At 38.8% G+C, this 12,580-nt stretch overlaps 1 protein-coding gene across 1 annotated transcript; it reads left to right on the top strand.

The window, feature by feature from the left end:
• The first annotated feature begins 175 nt into the window (after positions 1-175).
• On the top strand, positions 176-11,578 carry rnf11b (ring finger protein 11b). The gene is made up of 3 exons (XM_044128753.1): positions 176-738; positions 8,369-8,538; positions 9,361-11,578. Exons 1-3 carry the CDS (start codon positions 616-618, stop codon positions 9,530-9,532), a joined length of 465 nt encoding a protein of 154 aa, XP_043984688.1. The 5' UTR covers positions 176-615; the 3' UTR covers positions 9,533-11,578.
• Positions 11,579-12,580: the final 1,002 nt, after the last annotated feature.

Here is a 12,580-nt window from a genome sequence, read left to right as displayed (position 1 = left end):
AATAATAAACAGTGTATTCCAGAAAAACGACTCATTTACAGATTAAAGGTCTATGTTTATGTTTTCGACGTAAGCCAATGTGACCACGAGTCTGATTGGTTGTTGCCAAGACCATCGTGAACGTAAGTCGTCGCCTATTGGTTAGTTTTTTAAAGGGGTGGTGTTTGGCGTTGCTACATCACCACCTTTGTCGTTATTCAGCAGCTGCTCTCAAATTGGAAAGTCCCTCTCAAGCGGACAGCTTTCAGACAGGGAAAATGCACCTTCCTCTGCCACTTACAACAAGGGACTTGGATATTTTCTTCTCTTGGTCGGCTTAGTAGATTTAAAATACTGTCAAAGTTTTTTATTTTCTGTATCTTGCGTATAAACATTCTCGTTCGGAGTCGAAGCTGGTGTTAGCTGGCTAGCTTTTTGTGCGGCTAGCTGCTAGCTGAAGGATGTTTTGTTGTTGAACAGGCAGCCCTCCCATCGTCTGGGAGAGGATATTTCTCAGCTGTGAATGGGAAAAACGCCCCGTTGACGCTTGTGCTGACCTTCTCTGTTAAAGTGAGCCGTGAAATACACCGACACAGACAGGGGGTGGGGGGTCCAGTTTGACAGAAGAGGAAGGAGATGGGAAATTGTTTGAAATCTCCGACCTCGGATGATATATCTTTGCTACATGAATCCCAGTCGGACCGAGCCAGTTATGGAGACGGTGTTGACCTGGATCAGGAGCCACCGCCCCCTTATCAGGTAAGTTTATAGCAAACCTCAACCACACACAGTATGTTAAGTGCCGAACTTCAAATAATATATAATAATGTTTTTCAGTTTTGGACCATCTTAGAGGTTTGTCACTATGAACATACCCGTCTGTAAAGCAGCTGATGGCTATTTAAACAAACATCATGTGGAGCTGTATCAGCTGTTTACAGATCTAACATCACCCTTCTGGAGAAAATCCAACCCACTGACCCCGTCCCTTCACAGCATTGAAACTAATCCTCTTATCCCCAGGTCCTTCCTATGGGCATAGATTTAATGAAGCAATAATTCCCTTCGCATTCATATGCAAAAGTCATTTTTTAAAATGAAACAAACCATACCACTACAGACATTTGGTTGAAGTGAAGAGTCGTAAAATAAATACGTGCTTTCATTTTGATTATCTTAGCATGGACTGTTCTGAACTTGTAATATTTTAGTTTTATAAAATGTTGACTGTCTCAACTGAAGTTACTCAACTCTTCATTTGACCGACAATCTTCAGGCACCGACTTTGTTTGCCTGGTGACCTCATTTCTGTAGCCTCATATGTTGTCATCTGTAGTGACAACATATAAGAGGATGTTGTCACTGCAAATACGTTTGTTGTTCATGTTATTATCGCTGTCCATTTTGGGATGTAGCTATATGACTTACTCAGTCAACCCAGACCTTATCATTGGATTTAGGATACACATTTTTAAAGTATGGGAGACAATGTCGGTACAACATAAACTTGTTGTATTATTGATATTGATCATTTGAAAGAGCGTTTCAGATGGTCAAGATAAGAGAACAAATAAAAAATTTTAAAATGTGTGAAAGCAGCTGTCTTCCACCAGACATTTCCTACCAAGCAGTGGAGCTTTACTTAAGTTTTTGTTGGCTTATTGGTCAACCATTTTGGTTACTCTATGAAGAGTCTGGGGTCCTCCACATCTGAATAATCATAATCGGATCGCTTTCTGACATGTTCTGCTGTAAGTTTCTTTTTTTTTTTGTTGATTTTGTAAGCTTATCCAAATTTGTACTTCAACACCATCTCATCTCTGAGGTGACGTCTACACCTTCCTTTTTGATAAAGCTTACAGATATCGTCTAAGATTATCCTGGGCGGTGGTTTACCAATTCACTCATAACAAGAACTAGTTCTTAACTCTGTTCAGCCAGGTTTAAGTAAATTGACTCATGATCATTGTTCACCACCTAACTCATTTTTTATGATCCTTTTAAGAAAGTAAAAATATATATAAGGATCGTGATGTCATTTAGCAGCACAGTGGAGTAGAACCTTCTTACTGTTGCCCTACAGTAAGAAGGTTTTGGATTCAAATCCCAGCCTGGTGTCTTCTTAAAGTTTTCATGTTCTCTCCGGGTTCCTTCCATCGTCCAAACTCATTATTGTTGGGTTAATTGGTCTCTCTAATTTGAGTTTAGATGTGTGTATGATCTTGCATTTGATACACTTTATAGACCATTTTCCTACAAAATTCCTGCATGTTTTAGATGTGTCTGGTTTATGCAGGACAGGGCGGTTTGAGGATCAGGCTTGTTAAACACTGGATTATGCCACAGTCTATAATCTGTTTTTGTTCTCTCCTGTTGTTTTTGCTCAACTAAGCAGTATTTTACAATGTCTGGATTTCCAAAATACCCAAATGAATTCTGTGGTGTTTATTTACACACATTTTAATAGTTTAATCAACAGAAGAAAATTTGACTGTAAGGCATCTAATTGGACTATTTTAAACTGAGGTCAATTTTACTCCCTTATTACCATCAAGTAAGTGAAGACTGGACTTGCTGGGTTTTTCTATCTCCTCCTTTTAATGTGCTATTTAACAACCCTCAGTATTACTGAATAATTACCAAGTACAGAAAGTTGCCATTGTTATAACTTTATTACATTTCTTTATTTGACCCATTCTTTGGGATTTACATTTTAGGTAATAGGAAAAAAAGTGTGACTTGACTATGTAGTTAAATATATTTTTGTTACAACACGAAATTACTGAACACACATCATGTAGTCAATAGGTGAAAGGTTTCAGGTCCGAAGTATTGACTTCAGCTCTTTGTTTCACGTCTGTCAAGGCAATGTAGACGACTTTCCCCATTAGGAGAGGCTCTGTTTTGTTTTTATCACCCACCCGTTATTATACAAGCATATCCCTCCCACTGTGTAATTAGGTCTGTCAGCTGTGGTCAGAAGAGGGATGACAAAATAAACACATGAGCTGTGCAGTTTTTATAACAGCCCTCTTTTACTTTTATTTATTTTATTTATGTTCTTTTGAAGAAGTCTTTTTAGAGTTTGGTCTGGTTGAACTGACAAAGTTTCATAAGAGGTTTTCTGAGTTGAGATCAGAAAAGCTCTGATTTCAACTCTTGTCAAATCTGCTAACTTTTTAATGGTGACTCGGCACCTTCACAGTCTGAAGAACTTGCACATGTTTCTCTGTGCCTAAAGTTCAGCTTAATATATTTAAGAAGAGTTTTTGTAGTAAAAAATCAAGTATTTCCCTTGTATTCTATTTGAAATTATTATATTTAGGCAGCTCCCCATTGTGCTCTTGATTCTGCCTCAAACAATTCAGTGAATTTATTTTGACTGATATCTTACAATAATTGATTCTGAAAATCAAAAGGTAGCTTGCCTAAGCTTTAAATTTTCTTGGTATGATTCTATAACTGTGTTATTTAATTGTGTAGATTGCTTTTGTGTTTGCGGCAGAGTTTCTGAGATATCAGATGCAAAGACGCCCGCCTTCTTTGGGAGATAACCAGATTGGAAAGCTTCCAGCCTTTGTTGGACATTTTGCCAAAAAGGCATTTGGAAAACCAAACATTATCATTATTAAATATAAGGTTTTAAGGTTTACCCAGAATTTGATAACATATTTAACATTCAACCCATCACATCTAGGGATGTCTAGAGCTCTTGGGCACAAATGTCCTTGTCTACTCATCATAAGAAGAAACTGTAGTTGGTTTGATTTTTATGTCTGAAGCAATACTGGTGTGATGGAGCAATGTGTAGACCAGCAACATCTAGCAAGTTATGGTGGATTGGAGAAATGAGGATTATGTTCTACGTAAACTAAGCTTTCTAATTTATGTGCTAAAAAACATAAATTAGTTCAACTGTTTCCTAAAACAAATTCAGATTTTCAGAAAATAAAAATGAAACTCCTACACATTTAGAGTGGCAAGGGTTATGATGCAGTCTTTTTGTCTTTGCTCACTGAAATTATTCACTTAGCTAATCTGAATTACAATTCTAAAGTAATTTGTCATTGCACGTCAAAGAAATAAACCTTATGACAAAATTGCATCCCACACCTAGACAAGCAAACCTTAAAATGATGCTACATCCAGGGATGGTGAACTTAGTTTCAGAGTCTGACCCAAGTCACACCACAATCACAAAAACAAAGACTTTAGACTTGACTTAGGCTCGTCGTCTGGGACTCAAGTCTTTGTAACTATCTTTATCTCTTGTAATTAGGGGTATCAGCGAGTACGTAAGCAGCAGACTGCAGCTCTGACAGGTGATGCACCTCATGCGTGTGTGTGCTGTCAAAGGAGGGCAGGCTGCCTAATGATGAGGCATTATTTGTGTGATTAGCCAGTCACAGAATTTAAACAAGACTAGAAATATGTTCAGACAATAAGGTGTGACATATATAATTTACATTTGAATTATGTGCTTGACCTGCAACATGGTTATGTCACTAACTTTGTACGCCATTGCTCTCAAAAGAAGCGTACAGGACTTCAGATGCAGATCTAAGGATTGTCCTGACATCAGCTCCCAGCTTGTTCCCTCAAAACTTACAGCTTCACTTTTGAGTGACAAGAGGAAGCTCATGAATGGCTGATCTTGGTGGTTTTACAATAGAAATGTTTTGTGAAAGAGACTTCAGAGGAAGAGGATTTTCCAAGGAAAAGCCAGAAGTCGTTTTTTTTTGCTGACCAATTACAAATGCATAGAATCTCAAGTCATAAATCTATAAAGACAGATCTGTGTGTTAACACTGTTGAGACTGCCTGGCTACACTGCTACAGTCCAGTTGTTGCTCTTAGTGAAATGAAGAGCATTTTGATTCCAATTCAGTGTTTTTGCTGTAGTGTGTTAACTGTGGTTTGACCATGTCTCAAATATGTTGAGTCTCTGATATTCATGCTGCAGTGACAGATTGGGTTAAATTTTTTTGAATGTTCTGATTCGTTTAAAAGAGGCACCGCTTTCGTCTCCACCCCTGTTTGCATTACTATTGCCCAAATAAGGTTAGAAAAACTCTTTGTGGATGGCAAGGACATTGCGCTGTAGGTCAGTGACACATTTTCTGTCATCATTCAGGATTGATGTTCCAGACGAGGCCTGTGTTGCATTATTTTGTTCTCCCACATCTATCCATTGCCCTTCATCTGACATTTACAGCCCTTATGCACATTAACCTGAACTGTTCTGCCAGTTTTAGCGTGTGAAAAGTTTTATAACAAAAATAAATACTTTTGTCATATTTACTTCATATCCTCTCAAATAATTGTCTGTATCTTATGCCCAAGTTAAGGTTTGCATCATTTAGAACAATATCTTGTATACAGATTGTGTATCTTTGACCCAGCTTCCTAAATAGATTATGTGATGTCATACCCATGTACTGTACTGGTATTGTCTGTCCTGTTGCCATGTTGACAAATGTTTCCTGTGGCGTTAATGTCCGTGGACTTGGCGTCTGATTTGAATGCTTTCCTTGTATTGTGTGCAGATGTCTGCAGTGCAGGTGTCTTATTCAAACAATCAGACTCTGCAGTGGCCAAACTAAGATGTTGGATGTCAGAGGTTGCAGCCTCTTTATGCGCCAGTTGTTTCATCCCTCAAGTGCTCACTGATATAAATTATTAGGTTGCAAGAAAATATAGAATTTCATATATAGCAAATAGATTTTATTTTTTGCAATTATATTTGAAAATTGAAAAACAATTGTAAATTGTTTTCAATTGAAAAAAACAAACAAAAAAACTCACCTCACACTTGAGCACGATTCTTGGTTAAATTACGTCACATTTCTCAGCAGAGTCTTACCCACTGGGGAAGGCCATATCAGTTTGTTTTCCTTTCATTTTAACTGCATGCGTCTGCCCTCTTCCCGCTCACCATTAGCAGCCCGGGTCTGGCAGGCTGACAGTTTCGAAATGTTGTGTGCTTGATTCAACAGTCTACAGCATCTTTAGCAGACGAGATCAAAATCTGCTCTTCAGCTCCATCCTTCACCTCCCTCTGCCTTTCTAACTCCTCTTTGGTTACCCTGACGTCACTCAATTAGCAGCTGTCAGTCCAGCTGACGTGCAAGGCATTAAATGGGACAGATATGAGACAATTAAACTGCTGACCATCGCATAGTTGAGCACCCAAGCACAGCTGCTGCCCACTGTGAGGCCTTGTTTGTAGCTTTTATCCTGGTCATACTGTCAGCCTTTTTTTCTTCAATGTAAACTAAAGTAGCCGGGGGAGCAGTAGACAAGCTCAGCCAATTCAAAAAAAAAATCTGCTGACTTGTGGCTTTAAATGCTCTGCTGCTAGAAGCTCAACTAGTAGCTGGCATGTTTTTACATCTGACTCCAAAAAAACAAACAAAAAACATTTACCTCTAAAAGAGCTTTTACTATAAATAAATGCTCAATTTGCTCAAAAAAGCTACAAACACTACATTAAATTGTAGTGTGGATTATTGCTCTGTGATTGGATGTTGGGGCCTTACATTGGCATTATGTGTTGGTTCTGTAACCTGAAAAAGAAGAAGTAAACCGTCAATTCATTCAAGTGTAAGAAGAGGAAGCAAAACATGCAGCATAAATAACAGCTGAGGGTTTGATTGTGTGCAAAGACGGAGGGGGGAAAGGAATCGGTCCAGACCACAAAGTCAGCTCAGTGAGTGGAAAACAAGAATTAAGACACTGTGTCCAAAAATGTAGATAATCGGTTTCTAGCACAGAACACTGTGCTAGGACACATTTATCACTTTAATTTCTGTAGCATGTAAACGTTACAACCACGTTGTTTATGCATTTTATATGTTGTAAAGTGGAAGGATTTTTTTTTTCTTTTCATCTGAGCAATGCAGCATAATCTGAAGTCTTTCCTTTAATATTCCTAAATAAAATGGCCCCAGTTTCCCCCTGAAGTCATCTAAATGGATTCCACCTGAACGTAAATGAACCCCAGTACAACTCCAGCAGTTCTGTGGAGATTAGTGAACAAATGGCATCATGAAGACCAAAAATCTGTTAAAGCAAAGCTGGATAATAAAACAATATCTAAAGCTTAGGACATCACACAGGCCACTGTTCAATCTACTGTACAGAGTACAGCAAGCCTACCAAAACATGGCCGCCCATCTGAACAGGCTGGCTGGCTAAGAAGGGAAACGGTGAAGAGTTTTCTGATCATTCTTGAAAATCTGCAGATTTCAATCTCTGATTAGGGGAATTTGTTGACACGATGGTTATGAGTGTTTTATGACAATTTTGAAAATGCGTAAGCTTTTTTATGTGTTTCTTTGTTGATCTATCAAATGAAGTGTCAATGAAGTCATTCTGTGGTTTTAAGCTGACAAAACGTGGAAAATGCTAAGGGGTGTGAATACTTTTGTGTGAACTGATTAGAAAGTCTTTAAGGATTAAGACTGTTGCAGTTAGACAGTAAGCCAAATGAGGGCAGAGTGGCCACCGCTTGTTCAAGCGAGCTCTGGGGAAACACTACCACCTTCTGACTGTTTTCCACCTACAGCCTCACATTATGACTGGAAGGTCTGTCTGCTAACAGCAGTGAATAAAAACCTTTCACAAGTCATTACAGGACGGTAACGATCACGCTTACAACAAAGGCTTTGTGTTGGGTTATGAAACTTAAACATTCAACTGAGTATTTTCATTCATTTGTAAGTTCACTCTTGATATTGAGGAATTTCAGGAATTTGTAGAGATATTACTGTGGTAGCTTGAGATGTATATTATCCATAAGCAATATGTAAGTAAGTATATTTGTACGCTTACCTAAATATTCTTAAGCTGCAAAATGTATTTTATTGTTTTCTCTTGTTTTTCTTAAATCCTGCTGTTTTATAATTGTCCACTGCTTAGTGCAGGAGTACTCTGATTGGATGAAAGATATCTTTGTGATTGGCTCTTGGTTAAGTTTGCAAAAGCAGATCAGGAGGAGCACAGCAGCAGAGTGGAGAGTGTACCAGAACCCATATTGAGCAAGACTGTGTAAGATTTAAATGTACACACAGCAGGTTGTTTGTTCACCTAAATGTACGCGCTCAGGTTGGAGGCACAAATATAAAATCATATTTGTGCTGGAGAATCAGACTGTACGTGCAGATTTTGATCAAATCTACAGGAAAAGTGAGTGTGTTTTAACCATTTCACTGGAAGTGAGTGTTAAAACACCCACATCCCCCAGATTTATGACCCCCATAATCTGACCTACTAATAAAACTTCAGGTAGCATGAATATTTTACTACAAGTCTTTCCCTTCACTGCCCACATTTATCAAGACTGTTAGATAGTTGTTGGATATGTTTTAATGAGAGTCTCTGTCTGCAGGAGCAGATCCACGTGCCTGTCTACCACCCAACACCCAGCCAGGCCCGACTGGCCACTCAGCTGACTGAAGAGGAGCAGGTCCGCATCGCTCAACGCATCGGACTCATCCAGCACCTCCCGAAGGGTGTGTACGACCCAGGCCGCGATGGCTCTGAAAAGAAGATCAGAGAGTGAGTACAAACCTAACGCTGATCGGGGTAATAGTCAGGTTACCAAAATGTAACAACACTGCACATCACTTTGGTTAAACCATTGTTGTAGTGACACACTGCGGTGGTGGCAGCATCACCTGATGGCGATGCTTCTCTTCAGCAGGGACAGAGAATCTAGTCAGTGTGTGGGAATATGGATGGAACTTTATACAGCTCAGTCCTGGAATAAGAGAGTTAGAGGCTGGAAAATGTTTGAGAGGAGGTTCATCTTCCAACAGGATAGATTAAACGCACACCAGGAATAAGTATTTTTTTGGTTCAGTGGCCCAGTCAAAGTCTAGACCAAAATCCAATTAAGCCAATTCAGCTGACGACCTTCATTTAATTACGTACTGCTCACCTCTTCCTTGTGCTCTGAGAGTGTAACTCTACACCATCTATGAGCTTTAGAGGAGATGGAGATGAAAAGACTAAAAGCTGCTCTGTATGAAAGTTGTTTAATTTTTTATTTAAAAAAAATGTTTTATGATAAATCATCTTTGATAGATATTTCATGTCAAATATGATTGGTTTGGCTGCACCTAGTGGTTTTCCCATTGTATTGTTATTTCAAAATCAGTGTTGGCAATAAAAATGTTGCAAAAGACTGTGTGGATTTGGGTTGTTGGCTAATATGTTTTAGGAGTCCATCACAATATTTACCAATAATATCGCCGTCGCAAGATTTTCTAATATTGTGCAACCCTAGAAACCATTCTGTTGCAGGAATGAGTTTGTCAACACAAACTCAGTTTAGTACGCATACTGGCTGTTACAGAGATTCCGTGTTCACCTCCACAGGTGTGTCATCTGCATGATGGACTTTGTTTATGGAGACCCCATCCGGTTCCTGCCCTGCATGCACATCTACCACATGGACTGTATAGACGACTGGCTGATGAGATCCTTCACTTGCCCCTCCTGCATGGAGCCTGTGGACGCAGCACTGCTCTCCTCCTACGAGACCAACTGATCCGCCTCCTGGATCACGCTGGAACAGCAAAACCTACCCACACATCATATAACCTAAACCTCCTCACTGCTAACTTATATCCTGGATTAGTAAGATTATGAAGTTTAGATCATGATTTGAGGAGGGTTAAAAATTTTGGCTCAATTCTGTTTCTGTGCTGATATATGTACTTAAATGTGAAGGCATATAAATGACTCTGTGTTTGTGCAACATTTCCTCAGTTAGCCTGCTGGACAGGACTGTATCTGAGAAAGGACTGAAGGAGTAAAGACAGTAGGGCAGACAGCTGGTGTGAAGGTAGGAATCGGAGAAGAGAACTGAAGGATGCCAGAGCAAATGTCATGATTAAGAAGACTTTAAACATATAATGTGTGCACGTACACAAACACACACGCACACATGCACAATTCCGTCATTGACCTCCAGGCTCAGAAATGTGTCCACCAGAAGTGACGAGACATCTGACCTTCCTCACTGGGCTGCATATTATGTCTCATGGACTCCTGGTAACTGATAGAGATCATAATAAAAGCTAAAAGAGATGATCTCCAGAAGATATGAGAACTGCAGAGTCACATTGTCTGAGAAACTGTCTCTGATGCAAAGCGGACTGCAGGTGGGATCATTTGAGATGGACGTCCAACTTAAGACTACTGCTGTTTAGTTCTGAGATACCACAGGCCTCCACTAGTCGTCTTCAGCACACAGGCCTAGTTCTGTTTATCTGTACAGATCCTTTCTGTCAAACATGACTGGTTGGCGGCTTGATTGACTGTCCTGTGGTTTCGTGAAGTGTTTTTGTTTTCCAACTTAAAGGGCTTTGTTGAATCTGTGTTCACCAAGAGTGTGGACATAACAAAAGGACATGCAGTGTATGTTCTTTATTTACTAATGTGATGGATTGCTGGTAAAACTGTCCTGTCTAAAGTTTGTATTCATCCCTCAGACTATTAGCGAAAGCACAAATCAACAGCTTTTTTTTTTTTTTTTTTTTTTTGCACAGTCTAGTCAGATTAGAACAATAGAATCAACATTTTTACAATGAGATCAACAATATCTGCTATATGAAAATCCCCATAAGAGTTGTTGCATCTATAAACTGGCAGCAAATACAAGAGAAAATGTTTTGAGGCCTCATCAAAACAAAGACAAAAGATGTTTAGTAGTTTGCATTTAGGACCAGTTGTCTTTTATTTAATCATATTTCTGTTTAAATTTAATTTTCCTATGTGGCACAAAGAGGCCTCAATTTTATTGATCTGCTACATTTTTACATTTACATTCTCAATGTCCCCCAGTTTACCTGAAAGAGCACAAAAAAAATTAAATGACTTTGTTATATTCTCCTTCTGCCCTACTTGTATAACTTAGATCATGTTTTAAATAAGAAAACAAGTAAGCGCTCATTGAGAGTTAAAAATTATGTGCAACAGGTTTTAAGGATTCCCATCCCAAGTATTTTTGGAAACCTTCATAGAAAGCTGATCAGCCATCTGTACTTTTGTTTTTTGCACACTACCTTATATCTTTGTTGTACATATTGTCCTCCATCCGCTAGGTGGAGCTTCTTGGCCTTATACTTTACACATGTGAGAGAGACTTCTGCGTGGTGTTTTCATTCTTCTTTTGGAAATAATGTGGCAACAAAGTGCCCTCTACTTCAGTTTTAGTGCAGCTGAACTGACAAAATTAGAGATTTTCCAGCAACTTTATCTCAAGTTTTGGCCCCGGATAGGAGTCTGTATACAGACTGAAACATTTCCTTTGTCTCCACATCTTTGCACAAGATGTTGCTTAATCACAAAATGGAGTACTGTTGGACTCTGACTCATTATTTTGGTGATCTGTTTATTGAAATTTGACCCAACTCGCCTGACTGAGTGTTTTTAAGGTGGTTCCTTTTTAATTTCTTAAGAACAAAATGACAAGGTGTTCTCACATGTGGATGGAGTATGTATGTGTTTGTGAATGCTTGTAATAACTTTTCTTGTAAGATTAAATATGCATATGCTCTGTATTAAAAGCAAATAAAAATGCAAAGCACAACTCCTGGGGGCGCTTCACTGCTTTCCTAAATTTCCGTTCCAGGTAATTTGAACACATAAAGGTAAGCACACAACAGGGGAAAATGAGAACATGGCAAATTTAATTTGGTCTAACTTGTCCATGTAATGAAGACAGATGCTCTGAAATAATTTTTGTTTGGTTATAAGCACCAGGTCCTGGTCTTCACATTTCAAGTCTGTAAGAAAGAAAGAGTGATTTATTTTAATGTCTCCATTTGCAAACTTCAAATTACTACAGTTACAAACAGTCATGAAATATGCTTAACAGAAAACGTATTTGTTTGTAAGACTGCTCTAAATGCCGTCTCAGACGCAGAACAGACCACTGATAGGTCAGTCTGTAAACACTCTCCAGCCAATTAAAACCCTGAACGTGTGAGTTCAGTTAAAAACAACTGCCGTCATAGAAATCCATATATGGCTGAACTCCTCCCCTTCTTTTTCTTTTTTCAGATGAGAAAGTTCTGCTACCTCCACAGAACAGAGGAGTCTCCGCACGTCAGAAAATATTAATCACCCAAAACACGCTTATTACTAGAAGTAGCTCTTTAATTTGCACTTATTTTATAGTTATTTATTCTTTACCAGAAATAAACAAATGTTAGGTGAACGCAGTCGACGTTTTACTCGAAATTAAACCGTGGCCTACAAGTTTTACTAATCATTCCAGGTCGAAATGCTTGGAAATTCTTTATTTACCACTTTTCGCGCATTATAGTGGATCCAGTTCTGCAGTGGGACATGCTCGGTTTTCAAAAAGTTCATTCAATGGTGTAGCTATTAAATGACTGGTGGGGAGAATAGGAGGCCGCAAAAACTATCATAATTCAAACAATACAAATAGACTTAACGCAAAGAGCAATAGTTGTGATCTACATGTTTGGTGGATAATCTGCGATGCAGTTGGTATTTTGTTCTTCCAAAGGCCCCAGAGAAATGGCGCCCATGGTCATTTCATTTCCCAAATGTAATGTTTCTGAAA

The sequence above is a fragment of the Gambusia affinis genome, linkage group LG10 (assembly GCF_019740435.1).
Source record: "Gambusia affinis linkage group LG10, SWU_Gaff_1.0, whole genome shotgun sequence".
Taxonomy (NCBI): Eukaryota; Metazoa; Chordata; class Actinopteri; order Cyprinodontiformes; family Poeciliidae; genus Gambusia; species Gambusia affinis.
This window is presented reverse-complemented; position numbering and strand designations above follow the sequence as displayed.